Source organism: Nomascus leucogenys, chromosome 19, assembly GCF_006542625.1.
Source record: "Nomascus leucogenys isolate Asia chromosome 19, Asia_NLE_v1, whole genome shotgun sequence".
Classification (NCBI taxonomy): Eukaryota; Metazoa; Chordata; class Mammalia; order Primates; family Hylobatidae; genus Nomascus; species Nomascus leucogenys.
Window position 1 is genome coordinate 27,109,280 of NC_044399.1, and position 22,415 is coordinate 27,131,694.

General features: G+C 43.6%; 2 protein-coding genes across 7 annotated transcripts in view; both read left to right on the top strand.

The window, feature by feature from the left end:
* Positions 1-988: 988 nt before the first annotated feature.
* C19H2orf16 (chromosome 19 C2orf16 homolog) lies at positions 989-19,630 on the top strand. 3 transcript variants are annotated; one of them, XM_030799440.1, is made up of 7 exons: positions 989-1,599; positions 2,264-2,318; positions 2,508-2,603; positions 2,952-12,600; positions 13,351-14,096; positions 14,805-19,128; positions 19,177-19,630. In XM_030799440.1, the coding sequence occupies exons 2-7, from the start codon at positions 2,290-2,292 to the stop codon at positions 19,225-19,227; spliced, it is 14,895 nt and encodes a 4,964-aa protein (XP_030655300.1). In that variant the 5' UTR covers positions 989-1,599; positions 2,264-2,289; the 3' UTR covers positions 19,228-19,630. The 3 variants fall into 3 exon arrangements, with proteins under 3 accessions (XP_030655300.1, XP_030655298.1, XP_030655301.1); XM_030799438.1 differs by lacking the exon at positions 989-1,599 and having other exon boundaries at positions 1,657-2,318; XM_030799441.1 differs by lacking the exons at positions 989-1,599; positions 2,264-2,318; positions 2,508-2,603; positions 2,952-12,600 and having other exon boundaries at positions 13,291-18,370; positions 18,466-19,630.
* A 98-nt stretch (positions 19,631-19,728) lies between these two features.
* The window catches only part of ZNF512 (zinc finger protein 512), a 39,477-nt gene continuing 36,790 nt past the window's right edge, over positions 19,729-22,415 (top strand). For 2 of the 4 annotated variants that reach the window (XM_003270661.3, XM_012497567.2), the window contains exons 1-2: positions 19,729-20,060; positions 20,579-20,637. In XM_003270661.3, coding sequence (XP_003270709.1) covers positions 20,031-20,060; positions 20,579-20,637 — 89 coding nt within the window. In that variant the 5' untranslated portion in view covers positions 19,729-20,030. The remainder of the gene's footprint in view (positions 20,061-20,578; positions 20,638-22,415) is intronic. The other 2 variants (XM_003270662.4, XM_012497568.2) reach the window with 1 other exon arrangement.

Sequence of the window (22,415 nt, forward strand, 5' to 3'; positions counted from 1 at the left end):
TCCCAACCCCAAGTGATCCATCTGCCTCGGCCTCCCAAAGTGCTGGGATTATAGGCATGAGCCACCATGCCTGGCCGCCGCAGCTAATTTTTTTAAATTATTTTTTATTTTTTGTAAAGACAGGGTCTCACTATGTTGTCCAGGCTGGTCTCAAACTCCTGAGCACAAGTGATCCTCCTGCCTAGCCTCCCAAAGTGCTGGGATTACAGGCATGAGCCACTGCACCTGACCACTTCTACTCCTTTTTAATTTCCAAGGAGATTTACATTTACTTTCATCTTTTGCCCTAACGCATTACCAGCCAAGGTTCACTCCACTTTTATTTTCAATTTGAGGTTCCTGGCTACACAGTGGGTATAAATTAGAACTCCAAGCCAGTATGAGGATAGACTCATGGTTAAAATTCTCAGAGAAAGTGTTTTTTGTTTTTTGTTTTTTCCCACCTAGAGTACAAATTTTCTCGTGGTGGGCAGATTTTTTCCTAGCCACTTTTCCACCAAACATGTAGCACTTTTGAGAATTCTGGGTTTTTCCCAGGGTCTCCATTCCAAATACACACTTCACATGGGCCTTGTCTTTTGCTCCTACCTTGTTGTTAACCCAAATCCCTTCTGACTGACGCTACAAATGATGTAGGGCATTGAAGTATCAGATGATTTTCTACTCATGTTTTTCAGTTTTCTCCTTAATTTTGGTGTGTAAGGATTTGCCTTACTCTTTTTTGAGGAGCTTAATTTGGCATTTAAAAGGACGCTGGGCTGGGTGCAGTGGCTCACACCTGTAATCCTAGCACATTGGGAGGCCGAGGTGGGCGGATCACCTGAGGTCAGGGGTGTGAGACCAGCCCGGCCAACGTGGCAAAACCCTGTCTCTACTAAAAATACAAGAATTAGTCAGGCATGGTGGCTCAGATACTCAGGAGGCTGAGGAAGGAGAATCACTTGAACCCAGGAGGCAGAGGTTGCAGTGAGCCGAGATGGCGCCACTGCACTCCAGCCTGGGCGACAGAGTGAGACTCCATCTCAAAAAAAAAAAATTGTTTTATTTGAAATTGTAACAAATGTCATTACTGCCTTTAAAATGACTTGGAGCACTTTGAAAAAATCCCAGAAGTTTTCCAACTACAGAATAAAATTAAAATTCTACCATTAGGCATAACCTGGCTTCCATCTACTTGTCAGCCTAGCATCTCCCACTACTTAGCAAAAGTGCACCTGACAATCATGACATGCTGATCTCAGTGATGTTCCCACTTGCCTGAAATACTCTTTCTTCACCTAAAAGTCTTGTGCTGATTCTTTAAACTCCAGTACAAATGCAACTTCTTGAATAATTCTCTTCCCTTTTCTCTTAGGAAGTTAACCACTGTCCTCTATATTCCCTGATATTTATATGTTTGTTACAGCATTTACATGTGGTTATGGATGCCAACTGTATCAATATCTGATATATGAGATGAATCAATATCTGATATCTAAAAGGTGAGAAGTGCTGTCAATAAAGTCTCTAACCTAGAACATAATCTGATTTTCTTTTTTCTTTTTGTGCTTCTCTAGACTTCAAAGCAGCATAGATTGAAAAAGATCCAGAAACTGACAGGTCAGAGAGATCCTATCCTTTACTCTTCAGCTCAAGGTTAATAACAGACCAATTGTGGGTTGGCCTTATGACTCTAGCCTTAAATAGCAGGTGGAGGGAGGTTGAAAAAGAGGATGTAAATGGAAGAAGTGTGCCTCTTTTTTCTAGCATCTCCATGTCTAAAGATATGTATGTATATGGCTCCATAATTCTTTCCATGGTTCCTTTCCTTATGCCTCCTTTCCTCAGCTCCTTTTGTGCAAAGCCCAAGGTATTGGGAAGGAAACTTGGTGAGATTTAGAATGGACAAAGGGTAACTACCAAGAGTTTGGTGAGGGAAGTTTCCCTATCTTTTTCCCCCCACCATAGATACTGGATAGACCCCTTTGGAGAAAAAGATATGTATCATGACCTCTGTTTCCCCTACTCTCACTGCTTATTACTATGATTATTCCTATTCTTCCCAATGTATACAGCTTACATCTACTGTATGATGAAGGCAGCATAGTATAGCTTTTTAAAAAGTCTTGAGATGGGTTAAGTCTGAGATCTGCCACTAATTAGCTTTATGATCTTGGGCATAACTTCATCTTTGTTTCCTTATTTGCAAAAAGAGGGGGTTGGACAAAATGATCACGATCATCAATAGTCATGAGGCTGATAGATTCTTCACCTCTTCTCCCAGATCCACAGTGGGAAGAAAACCTCAGAATGGCTTGCACTGAAGCTAACCTGACATGGTGAGTAAAGCCTGTCTTCAGCCTATTCTGCTGATAAATTCTGTGAAAGTTAGACGTAAAGTACCTGGACTCTGTTTTACTTCCTTCACTATGATAGCTTTCTGCTTTCTAAGTTAATCTCTCTTATTGTTTTCCTTACTGGTACTTTAATGAAACTTCAATTACATTGACATACACTGTTGCATCCAGTGTTTCAGAACTCCCTGTGGGCTGGACCCAGGAATATATACTCTGGTCAATGGATCGGAGCCTTCAACGGATCTTCCGATACCTAGAAAGCACAAGGTCAGGCAATGTAGTTTCTGGGTGGGGACTGAAGGTGGTAAAGGTTTTAAAAAGAAGGAAGGAAGGGAATGAAGGAGGGAGGGAGAGAGGGAGAAGAGAGAGTTCATTTTGTCTGTGGGGGAAGTTCGGGGTTCAAACTGGTGGAAGGATCATTTCTGGGTGGAATGAGAACAGTTTCCTCCCTTTGTCCTGGTGGAGAAATTATTTCTATAAGTAATTGATGTTGGGGAAAGAAACTTCTTTTTTTCAAATTCTCCTTCAGGCCAAAAACATTTTGCATTTGAAATGGCCATTATTTTTCCTTTTCCTATTTCAATGCAAACTGAAACATTTCTCTTTATTTCTTAGATCAATGCTTATGGAACAGGATTTGCCTGAATCACAGGATATGATTTCTTCCTCTACCACCACTGTTCTTGTGGCTCAGAAGACTGTTCTATGCTGTTGTGACTATAAGAAAGCAAAACATTCTACTGACCACAGCATCTCCTTTAGTTCATCATGCAGTGACTCCAGTCTGTCTCATCTTCCTGTCTGTTCTGAAGGAACAACTTGGGAATTCCAGAGCCATAGTTTACCTATTTCCCACAAAAAGCAATCATCTGTGTTCAGGAACCAAGGCACAACCCTGCCTCCTTTTCAGCTCTCAGAGCCCCAGAAATCAAAACTTTTTCAGAATTTGGCAGATCTTTCACCCTTACAACCTCAGAGCTCTTTTATCAACTCCATTTCTGAACCCCTAAATATCTGCAAACAAAAAAGGAAAAAAAATGATGAGAGAATGAGCAAGAGTCATTTGACATCAGATCATGAGCCAAATTCTGTTTCCAAGGAGAGACCACGACTTCCAAGGTGGGCTACATTCAATCTCTCTCCTTCAGTTAGAAGGGAGCTAGAAGGACATATGTCTCAGAAGGTTTTTGCTTTGCGGCAACAAACAGCACCTTTACCTTTGAGGAAATCATGGGCAATGCTGAATTATATAACTGAAGTACAAGCAGGAGTCGCTGAATCAGAGAAACCCCAAACTCAGTTATCTATGCCCATTTATCAAAACACTGAGCAAAATATCAACAACAAATCCTCAGACCTTCCATCATTTCAGTTCCATGTGAATGCTGGAGTGGGATCTAGATCAAATAGCACAGAAACAAAACTTTCACAGTCAATTATCTCAGATAAGCAGTTACAACCTGGGGGTGGCCACCAAATCCTTGGATCCAAGCCTTTAGTTACATCAATGGGCACTCTACCTCCAAGAAGTTTAGAAGTTAATGTAATTCAAGAGGAAACTCCTTTACTGAAGAATGATGCAAAACACGTGCCAGAGCTTAGTATACAGAAGAGGGTCATAGGTTTTCCAGAAAAAAGGATACAGCAGCACAAGACACAAGTGACTAATGTGGAGTTGACCCCAAGGCTATCATATCAAGTCAAAGATAGCCTAAAGGTAACTCCATTGGCACTACTTCGGGTCATAAATTCAATGGGGATGATCCCAGAATCACATTCAGAATTTGCAGGTTTGTTCCCACAGCTGCCAAGTCAAGTTGTGAAACCAATGGAAACCATGGAAACAGTGAGCATAACCCCCAAACCACCAAATCAAGTCATTCAATCAATGGAGGCAGCCCCAAGGTCTCAGCACCAAGTTACGGAATCAGAGAGGATGGCCACAAGATTACTGAATCAAGTCACAGATAATAAGAAAGTAACTCCTGTAGCACTCCTTCAAGTTATGGATTCTATGGGGATGATTAACAAATCACATCCACATATAGAATCAGTGGGAATGACTCCAACACCACGATATCAAGTCATAGAGTCAGTGAAAATGAACACATTGTTGAACCATCAAGCCACAAAACCAGAAAAGATGAATCTAAGGCCACAACATGGAGTTATGGAAACTGTGGAAATGATGCCAGGGCCACAGCATAAAGTCACAGAATCTGTGGGCACAACCTCAGGGTCACAAAGTCACGCACAGAGTTTCAACACTGTGGAGTTGACCCTAAGACCACCAACGGAAGATACAAAATCTGCAGAGTTGGCCCCAAAGCCATGGTTACACGATGTCAGATCTGAGAAGGTAGCCCCAGTACTATTGCTTGAAGATGTGAAAACTCCTCAAATGGTAGAATGTAGGAGGTTAATTCCTGAGACACAGGTGCAAGGTATGAAATATGGGGAATTGACCAAAGGGACACAATTTAAGGAAGTAAAAGCTGCAGAGATGAGCCCCAAACCAAATCATGAAGCCACAGAGCCTGAAAGATTGACCCCATGGCATCAAGCCTCAGAATCTTTAGAGATGATCTCAGGACCAGGATATCAAGGAAAAGAAGCAAAGTTGACCTCTGACACCTGTCACCAAGTGGAAAAATCTATTGGGTTGACACAACCATCTTTAGGAACTACCCCAGGGCCACTGAGCCAAACTTCAGAATCTGTGGAGATGAGCTCAGTATCATTCCAAGACATTCTTAAGACAATGCACCAACTTGGAAAAGCAATGGGGGAAACTCCAGTATCACAACACACAACAAAAGAATCTCTGGATTTGATACCAGGATCAGAAATGCAAAGTGTGAAATCAGAGGGGTTGACCACAGAGCCACAGCCCCATGATATGAAGTTTGTTCACTGCAATCTAGGGCCATGTTCAGAAGTTACTGAGTTGTCAGAGATACCCCCCATGTCAGAATATAAAGAAACTGTGGGGTTGGCATTGCCTCAAGTTGATAAGACCCAGGGGGTCATCCCAGTACCACCACATTCAGAAACAGGATTTTTGGAGTTGACTCTAGGACCAGGCACGCAATATGAGAAATCAGAGCCACTACTGCAAAATTTGAAATCTATGGAGTTAACCAGTGAGTCATCTCCATTAGTGATAGGATCTAAAAAGTTAATTACAGAACCAAAACCACATGTTATGGACCTGACCCCAGGGCCACAGCTCCAGGGAGAAAAGTCTAAGCAGTTGGATCTAGAGTCACAGTTGCAAGATATGAAATACGTGAATTTAATCCAACAGTCAACTATAGGAGTGGTAGAATCTCAGGAGATGATGCCAGAGCTACTGCTACAAAGTATGCCATTGGAGGATTTGACTAAGAGGGAAGAGCTCCAAGGTGTAAAATCTGTGGATTTAAATCTAGGCCCCTCTCAGCCAAGTGTCAAATCTTCTGGACTGACCTCAGGGCCACAATTGCCAAGTGTCAGATTTTCAAAGATATTTCCAGGACCACTTCTTCAAGGCGAAAAACCTGTAGAATTAATCTCACAACCCCCACATTATGGTGTGAAATCTGATGAATTGACCTCAGATTCCCCAGTTCAGGACATCAAATTGTCAGATTTTATCCCAGAGCCAACACATCAAAGTGTCAAATTTGTACAGCTGACTCCAGAATCACAACCTCAAGATGTGAAATTTGTGGAACTAAGCCCAGGACTATACTTGCAAGATGTCAAATTTTCTGATTTGATCCCAGAGCCAAGGCATCAAAGTTTCAAACATATGCAGTTGACACCAGGAGCTCAGCTCGAAGATATAAAGTCTCTAGGTTTTGTACCAGAGTCATCTCTGCAGTCAAGCCAAAGGCCACATGTTGAAGATATGAAATCTGTTCTTTCTACTGAAGGATCACAGTTTCACAGCATGAAATCTGTGAAATCAACCTCAGAACTACCATTTCAAAGTGTAAAATCTGAGGAAGTAAACCTAGGGCCATGGCAGCAAGATATCAAATTTTCTGAATTGACTTCAAGGCCAAAGCTGCAAGGTGTCAAATCTGGGGATCAAACTCCAGGATCAGTGTTTCATAGTGTGAATTCTGTAGAGGTAGTTCCAGAGTTAGGGCTCCAAGATTCCAAATTAGCAAAGATATTTCCAGGAACTCAAAGTATGAAACAAGTAGGGCTTAACCCAGAGCTGCGGCTACAAGATGTCAAATTTTTTGATTTAGTACCAGGAACTCAACCTCAAGGTGTGAAATCTTTAGAGTTAAACTCAGGGCCACAGCTACAATGTGTAAAAGTTTTAGAGATGACCCCAGGGCCAAAGATGCAAGGGGTACCACCTGTGACAATGGTTCCAGGGCCAGAGGGGGAAGGGGTTAAGCCTGAGTTGTTAGTACCAGAGCCACTGTCTCAAGGTGTAAAATATGTAGCAGGCAACCAAGAACCAAGCCTTGAAGCTGAAGTTTCCTATAAATTAGTCTCAGAGCCACAAATGCCAGATGCAGAATACACGGAGTTGACTCCTGGGCCACAGTTGCCCAGTGTAAATCATTCTGAGTTGACCAGACAACCACAGTTACAAGGTATGAAATCTTCTGAATTGATACAAAGACCACAGTTACAAGACATAAATCCTGTGGAGTGGAGCCCAATCTTGAAACTTCAAGGTTTCAGATCTGAAAAGCTAACCTCAGAGCCACTGCTAGAAGATATGACATTTGCGGGATTAATCCCAGGGCCACATTTGGGAGATGTGAAAACTATGCAGTTAACGCCAGAGCCAGAATTGGAAGATGTCAAATCTATGACGTTAATCCCACAGGCAGGAGGTGTAAAACTTGAGGAGGTAACCCCGGGCTCAAAGCTTCAATCTGAGTTGCTGACTTCAGGATCGCAGCTGGAAGATACGAAATCTGTGACCTTAACTCCAGGACCATGCCTGGAAAATATGAAATCTATGGAGATAACTCCAAGTCCACAGCTAGAAGGTGGGAAATCTGTGGCGATAACCTTAGGGTCACAGACAGAAGATGTCAGATCTGTGGAATTCACCCCTGATTCCGAGCTTCAAGGTGTAAAATCTGTGGAGTTGACTCCATGTTCAAGAATTCAAGATTTAAAAACTGAGGAGTTGGTCCTAGGTACACAGCTGCAAGATATGAAAGCTGCGAAATTAAACCTTGGGCTAAAGATGCAAGGTGAGAAGTCTATGGCTTTTGCACCAGGGCCATTGCTTCAAGGGGTTAAATCTATGGAGATGCTTCAAAGGCCTCAGCTACAAAGTGTGAAACCTGAAGAACTGACTTCAGTCCCACAAATGCAAGATATGAAATTTGTGGAGATTACTCCATGTTTAAAACTTCGAAGTTTAAAATCTATAAAGGAGACTCAAGATCCACATCTGCAATGTGTAAAACCTGTAAAGTTGACCCCATGGCAAAAGAGGCAGGCAGTAAAATTTGTGAATGTAACCAGAGGAGAAGAGTTTGAAGAAGTAAAATCTGTGGATTTAGCCCTAAAGCAACAGTTTCAAGGGATGGAACCTGTGGATTTAACCCTTGACCCTGAACAGGATGGTCAGATATCTGTAAACTCACAAGAGCAGCAATGTGTGAATTTTGAGCAAGTAAAGAAAGGGTCTGAGTCAGAAGGTGTAATGTCTTTGGAGTTAATTCCAGAGCCAAAATCTGAAGGTATAAAATCTGTAGACCTCAAGTCTTACCTACAGTTGAAAGGTATAAAATCATCTGAATTGACTCCAGAATCAAATATGCAAGATGTAAAAGCTAAAGAGTTCAAACATGAACCACAGTTGCAAAGTACGAAATCTCCCAAGTTGACCCCAGGACCACAGTTGCACCAAGTGAAACCCCTGGGCTCAACTGTAGAGCCACAGGTTCAAAGTGTGAAAACTGTGGAGTTAAACAAAGAGCTAGAGCTTGGAAGAATGAAATCTGTTCAGTGGATAACAAGACCTGAGTTCCAAGGTGTAAAATCTGTAGGGTTAAATCTTGGGTCACAATCTCAAAGTGTCAAACCTGCAGAATTGAAACTTTCCATACAGTTGGGAGATATGATAGCATCTAAATTGGTTCTAGAGCCAAAACGTCAAGGTGCAAAACTTATGGAGTTTAACCGTGGGCCACAGTTGCAGTGTGTAAAAACCTCTGAGTTGTCTTCAGGACCACAGCTGCAAAAGGGGAAAATGCCAGCATCAACCTCAGAGCCACAGCTTCAAGGTGTGAAAACTGTGGAGTTAAACCAAGACTCACAGCTTAAAAGTGTGAAATCTGTGCAGTGGATACCAGGACCTGAGTTCCAAGGTGTAAAAACTATAGGGTTAACTCTTGGTTCACAATCTCAAGGTGTCAAACCTGGACAGTCGAAATCTTCCATAGCGTCAGGAGGTGTAAAGTCATCTCAACTGACTCTAGGGCCAAAATTTCAAAGTGTAACATCTATGGAGTTTAACCTTGGGTCACAGTTGCACTTTGTGAAAGCTCCTGAGTTGTCCCAAGGACCACAGCTGCAAAAAGGGAAAATTCCAGCATCGACCTCAGAGCCATATTTTCAAGGTGTGAAAACTGTGGAGTTAAACCAAGACTCACAGCTTGGAAGTGCAAAATCTGTGCAGTGGATATCAGGACCTGAGTTCCAAGGTGTAAAAACTGTAGGGTTGAATCTTGGTTCACAATCTCGAGGTGTCAAGCCTGCAGAGTTGAAATCCTCCACAGAGTCGGGAGGTGTAAAATCATCTGAATTGACTCTAGGGGCAAAACTTCAAGGTGCAAAACCTGTGGAGTTTAACTTTGGGCCACAGTTGCAATGTGTGAAAACTCCTAAGATGTCCCAAGGACCACAGTTGCAGAAAGGGAAAATTCTGGTGTCAACCTCAGAGCCACAGCTTCAAGGTGTAAAAGATATGGAGTCAAACCAAGACTCACAGCTTGGAAGTGTGAACTCTGTGCAGTGGATACCAGGACCTGAGTTCCAAGGTGTGAAATCTGTGCTAAAATGTGGTTCACAATCTCAAGTTGTCACAACTGTAGAATTGAAACCTTCAGTACAATTAAGAGATGTGAAGTCATCTGTGTTGACTCCAAGGCCAAAGCTCCAAAGTATACAACCTTTGACATCACTCCAGGAACATCAGTTGCCAGGGCTCGAACCTATTGATTTGAAATCTGGGCTACAGTTGACAAGTGTGAAATCATGTGGCCCAATTTCAACATCAAAGCTCTGTGATATAAAATCTATGGCATTCAAACCTGGGCTTCATTCGCAAGATGTGAAATCTTCTGAGTTGACCCCAAGACCACAGCTGCACAAAGTGAAACCCTTGGAGGCATGCCCAGGAACACAGCTGCAAGATGTGAAGTCTCCAGCATTTACACAAGCGCCACAGTTTTCAGGGGTGAAATCTGGAGTATTAAGCCAAGAGCTACCATTACAAAGTGATAAAACTGTAGCGCTGAACTTCTTACTACACTTGAAAAGCATGAAATCATCTAAATTGGCTCATCAGACAAAACTTCCAGGTATGAAATCTGAGGAGTTCAACTCTCGGCCACAATGGCAATGTGTCAAATCTTTTAAGTTGAACCCTAAGACAAAGTCCCAAGACATGAAGGTTATAGAGTTAAACCCCAGTTCACAATTGAAAGATATCCCATATTCTGATTTGACCACAAGGACCAAGATTCAAGGTGTCAAATCTACAGACTTCAAACCTGGGCCACAGTTGCAAGGAGTGAAATCTTCGGAGTCCATACTGAAGACGAAGCTTCAAGAAGTGAAATTAATAGAATGCAACTCAGGCCCATGGTTGCAAGATTTGAAATCTTCTAGGTTGATCATGGGTATAAAGCTTCAAGACATGAAATCTATGGATTTCAGTTCTGGACCACACTTACAGAGTGTGAAATCTTCTGAAGTGATTCCAGGGGGAAAGCTTCAGGGTGTGAAATCAGTAGAATCCAAACCCAGTCCAGAGTTACAAAGTGAGAAATCTGATTTGACCCTGGGGAGGAAGTTTCCAGGTACAAAATCTGTAGAGCTGGAATCAGGCCCACAGTTACAAGATATAAAATCTTCTGATTTGATCGTGGGTATAAAGCTTCAAGATGTAAAATCTATGAAGTTCAGTTCTGGACAACACTTTCAAGGTATAAAATCTTCTGAGGTAACCTCAGGGACAAAGCTTCAAAGTATGAAATCAATGGATTTCAATTCTGGACAACAGATACAAAGTGAAGAATCTTCTGAGTTGATTCAGGGAACAAACCATCAAGATGTAAAATCTGTACAATTCCACCATGGTCCAAAGTTACAAGGTGTGACATCTGAGTTAACACCAGAGACAAAGCTTCAAGGTGGGGAATCTGTGGAGTTCAACTCAGGCCCACAGTGGCAAGATACAAAATATTCTAACTCAATCATGGGGACAGAGCTTCAAGATGTAAAATCTATGGAGTTCAGTTCTGGATCACACTTGCAAGGTATGAAATCTTCTGAAGTGATCCCAGCAACAAAGCTTCAAAAAGTGAAATCTGTGCTCATGCCTAGGCCAATGCAGCAAGATGTGAAATCTTCTGAATTGACTATAGGTACAAAGGTACAGGATAGGACATCTTTGGGGTTAAACTCAACTTCACAGTTACAAGATAGAAAATTATCTATGTTAACACCAGGGATACACCCTCAAGGTGTGAAATCTGTAGAATTCAATCCTGGGGCAAAGTTGGAAGATATGAAATCTGGGTTGATAAAGCCTCAGACAGTGAACTCTACAGAAGGCAACCATGACCCAGAATTGCAGGTTGCAAAACTCTCTAAGTTGGCCTTGGAATCAAAGATTCATAGTGTGGCACCTTCCGAGTTCAATGCTGAAAAGCAGCAGCAAGATAATAAATCTCATAAATTGAATCCATGGCCAGACCTTCAAAGTGTAAAATTTATGGTGTTCAATCCTGAGCCACATCTGCGACATAGAAAATCTTCAGAATTATGCACAGGGACAAAGCTTCAAGATGTAAAATCTATGAAATTCAATCTTCAGCAACAGCTGCAAGGTGTGAAATCTTCTGATTTGTGCCTAGGAACAAGGCTTCAAGGTACACAATCTTTAGATTTCAACCCTGGACCACAGTTGCAAGGAATAAAATCTGCCAAGTTGAATCCTGGGCCTGAGCTTCAAGGTATAAAATCTAAGGTGTTCTGCCTTGGACCACATTTGCAAGATGTGAATTCTTCTGTATCCATTCCAGAGCCACCACATCAGTGTGTAAATTCTACTGGGTGCAACCGTGGGCTACCTTTGCAAGGTGTAAATTCTGCATCCATTCCAGCACCTAAACTTCAGTGTATAAGTTCTAATGGGTGCATCCCTGGGCCACATTTGCAAGATGTGAATTCTTCTGCATCTATTCCAGAGCCACCACTTCAGTGTGTAAATTCTATTGAGTATAATTCTGGGCCACATCCACAAAGTGCGAATTTTTCTGCATCCATTCGAGGCCCCAAACTTCAGTGTGTAAATTCTAGTGGGTGCAACCCTGGGTCAAATTTGCAAGGCGTGAATTCTTCTGCATCCATTCCAGAGCCACCACTTCCGTGTGTAAATTCTATTGGGTGCAGCCCGGGGCCACATTTGCAAGGTGTGAATTCTGCATTCATTCCACAGCCAAAAGCTCAGTGTTTAAATTCTATTGGGTGCAACCCAGGGCCGTATTTACAAGGTATGAAATCGCCTGAATTAACTCCAGTTTCAAAACTTCAAGGTATGAAGTGTTCTGAATTGAACCCAGGGACAGAAATTCAAAGTGAGACACCTATGATGTTCAACCCTATACCACATTTGCAAGGTTTAAAATCTGAATTGACTCCAGGGTCAAAGTTTCTACGTGCAGCACCTATGGAATGCAACCCTGGGCCACAGGTGCAGTATGTGAATTCTTCTGAGTTGAATCGAGGGCTAAAATTGCAATGTATAGATTCTATGGAGTGCAAACTTGCACCACACTTGCAGGGTGTAAAATCAGGGACAAAATTTCAAGATATGAAATTTTCTGAGTTGCATCCAGGGCCAGAGCTTCAAGGTATAAAATCTGTTGTGTTCAACTCTGCGCAACATTTACAAGATGTAAAATGTGAACTGACTCCAGGGACAAAATTTCAAGATATAACACCAAAGGAGTTCAACTCTGGCCCACAGCTGCAAGGTATGAATTCTTCTGAGTTGAATTCAGAGTCAAAATTTCAATGCATAAATTCTATCAACTTTAATCCAGTGCCACAGATACAAGGCATGAAACCCTTTGAACTAAACCCTGGGTCAGAATCTCAAAGTACAAAATCTGTTCTGTTGAATCCTGGACCACACTTGCAAGGTACGAAATCTTCTGAGTTAACTCCAGGGACTAAGTTTCAAAGAGTCCAATTTTTGGAGACGCACCTTGGCTCACAGCAAGTCATGCTACCTGTGTTCACTTTGGGTCCTCAGATAAATGGTATGAAATCTGAGGTATTTTTACCAGAGCCACTGCTTAAAGATGTAAAGTCTGTGGAGATAAATAAACAGCCATTGCTTTATGATGCAAATTCTGCAAAAATGATTTCAGCCTGTGAGCTGCCAGACATAAAATGTGAGGTATTTACATTAGAGCCATGTTTTCAAAAAGTGAAATCTGTGGAGTTAAAACCAGAACTGTATCCTCAAGGTATGAATTCTGAGGAGTTGCATTCACACCTCAGGCAACATAATGTGAGATCTGTGGTATTTGTACCAGAGCCATGTTCTCAAGATGTGAAATCTGTGAAGTCAACTCTATGGCCACAACCTCAAAGTGTAAATTCTTCAGGGTTGACATCATGTTTTGGGTCACAATGCGTTAAATCTGTGGCCTTTGCATCGAAGCCATGCTTTCAGGATGTAAAACCTATGGAGCTGACACCAGGGGCCCAACAGCAAGGTATAAATTATCAAGAGTTGACTTCAGGATGGCAAAATGTGAAATCAATGATGTTGGCACCAGAGCCAACTAGGAAGTTCCCATCAGGACCACTGTTGACTAGTGTCAGATTTTCAAATTTGTCTCCAGAATCACAGCAACAAGGTGTGAAATCTTTGGAGTTTACTCTAGAGCCAAAGTTGCAAAGCGTAGAACATGTGAAATTATCTTCAGTGTCCCTGCAGCAAACTACAAAATCTGTGGAATTAGCACCAGGGTCACTGCTTCAAAGAATGAACTATGGGGAGCAAACTCCAATAACAAATTATCAAATCATGGAATCCTCTGAAATAATCCCTAGACCAGGGCATCAGTTTGCAAAATATGCAGAGATGATCCCACAGCCAAAGTATCAAGTCCCTAAATCTGCAAATTTGATTTCAATACCAATTTATCACACCACAGAATCTTCAGAAATGGCACAAGGATTGGCACATAAAGGCATAGATACTGTAGAGAAATCTGTGCGGTTGACCCCAAAGCTAACAGGTAGAGCCATGGAATCCTTAGGGATGCTGCTGCAGCCAGATCTTCAGGTACCAAAATTTGTTGATCTGACTCCAGTGGTAAGGGATCAAGGCTCAAAATTCTTAGGATTAACTCCAGAGAAAAGCTACCAAATCCTAGAAACTATGGAATTGCTCTCTTGGCCACGGCCCCAAGTTAAGGATTTGGGGGAGTTATATATGAAGCCACTACAGCAAACTGTGGAATATGAAGGGATTACCCCGGAACTCAAGCATTACTTTACAGAAGCTATGGGGTTGACCGCTGAGGCAAGGATACAAGCAAATGAATTATTTGGAATGACCCCAAAGCCAACAAGTCAAGCCACTGGATTTGCAGAGAGATCCCCAAGGCTGTGTCCTCAAAACTTAGAATGTGTGGAGGTGATCTCTGAGAAAAGACTGCAAAGGGAAGAATCTGTGGTATTGATTCCAAAGTCATTACATCACGTCCCAGATTCTGCTTCAGGGATGACACCTGGGTTAGGACATCGAGTTCCTGAATCTGTGGAATTGACTTCTAAGTCAGGAGTGCAGGTAGAGAAAACTTTGCAATTAACCCCCAAACCACAGCATCATGTGGGATCTCCAGGGATAATATTAGGGTTAGGACATCAAGTCCCAGAATCTGTAAATCTGACCTGTAAGCAATGGCTACAAAGGGAGGAATCTTTAGAGGTGCCCCTGAAACAAACAAGTCAAGTTATAGGACATGAAGAATCTGTAGAGCTCACCTCTGAGGCACAGCAGCACAGGGAGGTATCAATGGGGCTAACAAAGTCAAAGAATCAAAGTATGAAATCTACAGGGACAACCCCAGGACCACTGGGTCGAATTGTAGAATTTATGAGGATTAGTCCAGAGCCACTAGATCAAGTCACAGAATCTGCAAGGACACAGCTTCAAGTTGCTCAATCTGAAGAGATAATCCTCGTAGATGTCCCAAAAGTTGTTCAATCTGTGATAGTGACCCCTGGACCACCATTTCAAATTGTAAAGTCTGTGGCAATACCAAGGCCAACCCCTCAAATGGTAGAATATATTGAGTTGACTCCAAAACTGCAACATGTGAGACCTTCAGAGCACCACTCAGGGCCATGTTTGCAAGATGTGAAATCTACGAAATTAATCACAAAGCCAAAACACCAGATTTTGGAAACAGTGGAGTTGACAGGGTTTCAAATTGTAAAAACTACATTAATCCCAGGGCCATCCCTTCAAATCGTAAAATCTGAGGAGTTAGCACCAGGACCAATTCCTCAGGTCGTAGAACCAATAGGAGTAGCCCTAGAATCAGGAATTGAAGCAATAAATTGTGTGGATTTACTTCCAAGGCTGCATCTTCAAGAACTGATAGTACCTGCAGAATTAACTCCAAGGCCACATATTCAAGTGAAATCTGAAGAATTAACCTCACCGCAAACATCTCCATTTGAGGAACATACAATATTGACTCATAAACAAGGGCTTCAAGCTGTGGAATCTACAGTGATAAAAACAGAGCCTCCTAAAGTTATGGAAACTGAGGATTTGAATCTAGGACAGGTGTGTCAGAATAGGGACTGTCAGAAGTTAACATCAGAAGAGTTACAAGTAGGGACTGACTTCTCTAGTTTCCTACAAAACTCTTCAACCACATTCATTTCAAGCTCTGTCAGAACAGCATCTGAATTAGGAGGACTTTGGGATTCTGGGATACAGGAAGTATCCAGAGCTTTGGATACAAAAAACCCTGGGACAGATATTTTGCAGCCTGAAGAGACCTATATAGACCCTACTATGATACAATCTTTAACTTTTCCCTTGGCCCTTCATAATCAAAGCTCTGATAAGACAGCTAACATTGTGGAAAACCCATGTCCTGAGATTCTAGGAGTGGATGTCATATCTAAAGAGACAACTAAGAGGAAGCAAATGGAGGAGCTAGAGAACTCACTTCAGAGACATCTACCACAAAGCTGGAGATCACTATCTAGGACATTCCAGGCAGAATCAGGGGTTCAAAAAGGTCTCATCAAGTCTTTCCTGGGCAGACAACACAATGTCTGGGAGAGTCATGCCTGGAGGCAGCGACTACCAAGAAAATATCTCTCCACTATGCTAATGCTGGGGAATAATTTAGGGACCACTATGGAAAGGAAGCTTTGTTCTCAAACATCTTTAGCAGAAGGAGCCACTGCAGATACCTGTCAATCTATTCAGAATTTATTTGGGATTCCAGCTGAACTGATGGAAGCTTCCCAGAGCCTGCCAGAGAAGGGTCCAGTTACTATTTCTCAGCCTTCCGTGGTCAAAAACTATATTCAGAGACATACTTTTTATCATGGTCATAAGAAAAGAATGGCCTTAAGGATATGGACACGTGGCTCCACATCTTCCATAATACAGCAATACTCTGGGACTAGAGTGAGAATAAAGAAGACAAACTCAAGGTTCAGTGGTATATCCCAAGAAGTCATTCAACATATGCCTGTCTCATGTGCAGGGGGCCAGCTTCCTGTCCTGGTAAAGTCAGAGTCTTCCCTCAGCATATTTTACGATAGAGAAGATCTTGTTCCAATAGAAGAAAGTGAGGACTCACAGAGGGATTCCCAGACAAGGATTTCTGAGTCCCAACACTCCATCAAGCCAAATTATCTTTCCCAGGCTAAGACTGACTTCTCAGAACAGTTCCAGTTGCTACAAGATCTGCAGCTAAAAATAGCAGCAAAACTCTTAAGGAGTCAAATACCCCCCGATGTGCCTCCACCTCTAGCTTCAGGTCTAGTCCTACAATACCCTATCTGCCTACAGTGTGGCCGATGTTCAGGACTTAACTGCCATCATAAATTACAGACCACTTCGGGGCCTTATCTTCTTATCTATCCACAGCTCCACCTTGTACGCACTCCTGAAGGCCATGGTGAGATTCGGTTGCATCTTGGCTTTAGGCTGAGAATTGGGAAAAAACCCCAAATCTCAAAGTATCGTGAAAGAGATAGACCCATCATACGGAGAAGCCCTATATCACCATCACAAAGGAAAGCTAAAATCTATACTCAAGCTTCCAAGAGTCCTACTTCCACAATAGATTTGCAGTCTGGGCCTTCCCAGTCCCCTGCTCCTGTACAAGTCTGCATCAGGCGAGGACAACGCAGCAGCCCTGACCTAGTAGAAAAGACAAAAACTAGAGCACCTGGGCACTATGAATTCACTCAAGTTCACAACCTACCAGAGAGTGACTCTGAAAGCACTCAGAATGAAAAACGGGCTAAAGTGAGAACCAAAAAGATCTCTGATTCAAAATATCCAATGAAGAGAATCACCAAAGGACTTAGAAAACACAGAAAGTTCTACACAAACAGTAGAACCACAATAGAGAGTCCCTCTAGGGAATTATCAGCCCATTTAAGAAGGAAGAGGATTGGAGCAACTCAGACAAGTACTGCCTCTTTAAAAAGACAACCTAAGAAACCTTCCCAACCCAAGTTCATGCAACTGCTTTTTCAGAGCCTAAAGCAGGCATTCCAAACAGCACACAGAGTTATAGCTTTTGTTGGGCGGAAGCCTGTGGACAGGACAAGGCCAGACAATTTGTGGGCAAGCAAAAACTATTATCCAAAACAAAATGCCAGGGACTATTGCTTACCAAGCAGTATCAAAAGAGACAAGAGGTCAGCTGACAAGCTAATGCCAGCAAGCTCAACCATTAAGCAGGAGGACATATTGTGGGGAGGAATGGGCCAGTGCAGATCAGCTCAACAGCCAAGAAGAGCTCACTCTTTCCAACCCAGACCTCTTCGACTGCCCAAGCCCACAGATTCCCAAAGTGGTATTGCTTTCCAAACTGCCTCGGTGGGGCAGCCTCTGGGAACTGTTCAAAAGGACAGTAGTAGCAGATCAAAGAAAAACTTCTATAGAAATGAAACCTTCAGCCAGGAGTCTAAGAACTTGTCCACACCAGGAACCAGAGTTCAGGCCCGAGGAAGAATCCTACCTGGTTCCCCTGTGAAGAGAACCTGGTACCGACATCTTAAAGAGAAACTCACACACAAGGAGCATAACCACCCCAGCTTCTATAGGGAGAGAAGCCCACGCAGTCCTTCCGAGAGAACCCGTCATAACCCCTCTTGGAGAAACCATCGCAGTCCCTCTGAGAGAAGCCAACGCCGTTCCTTGGAGAGAAGACATCACAGTCCCTTTCAGAGGAGACACCGCAGTCCCTCTAGGAAAAACCATTCCAGTCCCTCTGAGAGAAGCTGTCACAGTCCGTCTCAGAGAAATCACTGCAGTCCCCCCGAGAGGAGCTGTCACAGTCTCTCTGAAAGGGGCCTTCGCAGTCCCTCCCAGAGAAGCCATCGCAGTCCCTCTCAGAGGAGCCATCACAGTCCCTCTGAGATAAGACATCACAGTCCCTCAGAGAAAAGCCATCGCAGTCCCTCTGAGAGGAGCCATCACGGTCCCTCTGAGATAAGACATCACAGTCCCTCAGAGAAAAGCCATCGCAGTCCCTCAGAGACAAGCCATCGCAGTCCCTCTGAGAGAAGACATCGCAGTCCCTCAGAGAAAGCCATCGCAGTCCCTCTGAGAGAAGACGTCGCAGTCCCTCTGAGAGAAGACATCGCAGTCCCTCTGAGAGAAGACATCGCAGTCCCTCTCAGAGGAGCCGTCCCAGTCCCTCTGAGAGAAGACATCGCAGGCCCTCTGACAGAAGCCATCGCAGTCCCGCTCAGAGGAGCCATCGCGGTCCCTCCGAGAGAAGACATCACAGTCCCTCAGAGAGAAGCCATCACAGTCCCTCTGAGAGAAGACATCGCATTTCCTATGACAGAAGACATCACAGTCCCTCTGAGAGAAGACATCGCAGTCCCTCTGAGAGAAGACATCTCAGTTCCTCTGAGAGAAGACATCGCAGTTCCTCTGAGAGAAGACATCGCAGTCCCTCTGAGAGAAGACATCGCAGTCCCTCTGAGAGAAGACATCTCAGTTCCTCTGAGAGAAGCCATCGCAGTCCCTCTGAGAGAAGACATCGCAGTTCCTTGGAGAGGAGCCATCACAGTCTCTCTGAGAGGAGCCGTCACAGTCTCTCAGAGAGGAGCCATCGCAGTCCCTCTGAGAGGAGATCTCACTGGTCCTTTGAGAGGAGCCATCGTAGGATTTCTGAGAGAAGTCACAGTCCCTCAGAGAAGAGCCACCTCAGTCCCTTGGAAAGAAGCCGTTGCAGTCCTTCTGAGAGGAGAGGACGCAGTTCCTCTGGGAAAACCTGTCACAGTCCCTCTGAGAGGAGCCATCGCAGTCCCTCTGGGATGAGGCAAGGGAGGCCCTCTGAGTGGAGCCATCGCAGTTCCTGTGAGAGAACCCGTCACAGTCCCTCTGAGATGAGGCCAGGGAGGCCCTCTGGGAGGAACCATCGCAGTCCCTCTGAGAGAAGCCGACACAGTCCCCTTAAGGAGGGACTCAAGTACAGTTCCCCTGGAGAGAGGCCCAGCCATAGTTTGTCTAGAGATTTCAAGAATCAAACAAGTCTCCTCGGGACCACACATAAAAATCCCAAAGCAGGGCAAGTGTGGAGGCCTGAAGCTACTCGATTAGGCGAGATCTGCCCCTATTATTCATTGTCCTAAGTCTTCATCGTGCTGCCCTTTCCAAGCTTCTTTCCTGCTCAGCCACTGCCTCCAATTCCTGCGCCCCCAGCGTGGAAAGGCTTCCATTTCTTTCTACCGGGGGGAGGCGTGTGAGACTGGGTCTGTAATTTCTCTAAGATCAATAAAGGGGCAGTAAATGATCTCCCTGTGCATCTGGACTGAGACCACTGGGCGGGTGGATGGGGAAGGCAGGCTGGAGGGACACGAGGAGTTGTGCAAAGGTTCGGAATGAGAGCCGGAGGTTTTGAGGCCCGGCCGAGGCTCCAAGCTCCGCCCCTTCACTCCAGACCCCACCCATAGGTTCCCGGGTCCCGCGACGCGATCCCAGTGGGGCGGGGTCTCAGAGGAATCGGAGGGTGACTCGTCACGTGACTCGCTCCGGCCGCAGCCCCCTCGGAAGCTGCTAGGCGGAAGTAGAAGTTCAGAAGAGGGCTAGGCGGAGCCGAGCCTACATCCGGGAGAGGAGAGGAGAGGAGAGCGGAAGTGGCGTTGGTCTGGCCGGAGCCCTTGGGTGAAATTGTTAGGCGTGGAGAGGGAGTGATGTCTTCCAGACTCGGTGCTGTACCCGCCGTGAGTTTCTTGGTTTGACCGTTATGCTTTAGAGATAGCGCTGTCGAGCCCGGAACACGCGGTCCCTCGCTTTTGTCCCATGCTCAGAGTTGGTTTTATCAGAGGCCATCGTAGGCCCCACCCTTCTAGATCAGATCACCTGTCCCCTTTTTCTTTACCCACGTTCTGCTGCCTGTTCCCCACCTCCTTGGATTTAATTCCTCGCCACATTGCCATTAGTTTCTATTCCTTTTACATCCCCAATGTCTCTCATATCCGTTGTCTTTTCTTTTGGCCTCCCTTTTAGAGCCTGGGACAGGGCTTTGAGAATGGGGGAAGACGAAGGCTCTGGTATTGTTACCCGCCTTTGCACTGCTGGAAGATAGGACAGCATATTTTTCCTAAAAGATGTTGCCTTCTTGTGTTTGAGGTGGTTGCCCCGGGAGAACTTCATTTCTTCTGGGCATAGGGGAATTCGTGTTTTTGTGGTCGAGGTTCAGAGGTCCCTAGCACTCACTCGTGTGCTTGTGATTTGCTAGACTTCGGGACCCACAACCTTTAAGCAGCAGAGGAGCACGAGGATCGTGGGAGCTAAGAAGTAAGTGAGGTTTTCTAAGGTCCTTTTATGATTGTGTCACCAGCGCTGACCAGTAGAACTTCTTCCTGTGATGAAAATGTTCTGTATCTGCATTGTCCAGTATCATAGCCACTAACCCTGTGTGGATTTTGAGCAGATGAAATGTGCCTGGTGCAACTGAGGGACTGATTTTTAAATTTTATTTGCTAAGTAAGTGAGGTTTTTCTAAGGTTCTTTTGTGGTTTTGTGGCCAGCGGTGTCCAGTAGAACTTCTTGTGACGAAAATGTTCACTATCTGCACCGTCTAGTATCACAGCTACTAGTCCTGTACGGCTTTTGAGCGCTTGAAATATGGCTAGTGCGACTGAGGGATTGAATTTTAAATTTTATTTAATTTTAACTAACTTTAAATAGCCACGTGTAGCTAGTGGCTATCGGATTGGACAGTGTAGGTCTAAGTCTAGTGTGTGGGAGAAAAACCTAGCTTGCAAAAAAAAAGTACAAATTGTAATAAAAATGGAACCAAAGACTCAGTTGTAGTTCTATATTTCTCCAGACATCAAATTCGTGCTCATAAATACGTTAATGAACTTGGGATGGATGATAAAAATGGCCATAAGAAATCCTTGTATTTTTAAACTACTTGGCTGTAAGACTGGTTTATTATTTAGTACACTGAAGGTGCTTAGTTTTTCCATGGTTAATACAAAAGAAAACACTCTTGTTAACTAGACATTAAATGGATTCATTCATTCAGGTGACATTTACTACATGTTTGCTGTGTGCCAGTTCTGTAGTAGGTTAGGTATACAGGCATGAAAAACAACTAGCAGTCTAGAAGGGGAGATAGGCAAGTAGGTCAACACAGTTCATTGTAATAAGTAAATATTTTAAAGTAGGAATTTAATTTAGCCTTTGAGGAAGGGGAGTGATAGTTTGGAAGGGAAGGATTATCAGAGCAGGTCACTCCTAAGTAGAAACTTGAAAGTTGAGGAATCATACAGTTAGTGAGAAGGAGAAAGGTTTTTTAGAACAGAGAACAGTATGTGAACCTGTGGGAAAAGTTAATGGGGTAGTAAGTAGTTCTGTATGTCTGGGATGGAGGATGAGGGATTGCAAGGAGAGCGTTTAGAGAGGTTAGTAGGGGCTAGACCATGAAGGACCTGTTATGGCATGCTAAAGTGTTTGGATTTTATCCTGGAAGAGATAATGAGGGAATGACATAGCCAGATACTGGTCTTAGGCTACTCTGGCAGCATTACGAAGGATGGATTTGGAAGGGTACTGGGAAACTGGTTCAGAGGTTATTGTGATAACCTAAGAGATGAATAAAGAACATGCAGCCTATGGTGGGAACAATATATAGGGAATACGTAGGGAACAACGTATAGGGAATGTATAGGTGGTGATGATGAGAAGTGAGTAAGGGAAGGAAGATAGGATGTCTATGGGTTTCTGGCTTTGGCCATCAGGTGAATTTTGGAGTAATTCACAAAACTAGGAATTTCTGAACGAGGAGCAACATTTGGAACAAAAACAAATAGGTTTGGACTTCAGATGAAGAGCAGAAATACAGAATTGGGAATCATCAGCTTTAAAAAATAATTGGAAACATGATGTTTTCCTCCACAAGCTGAGAGTTTTAATGAGCTCTTCTACTTAAAGTGGTTAGAACAATGTTTCTCAGTATGTACTTTGGTCACCTAGAGATAATTGTTAAAAAATAAGATTATTAGGCCCCCATCCATTAACCAGATTTGGAATCATTGGGTTTAGGGCGTGGAAATCTTTATTTTTAA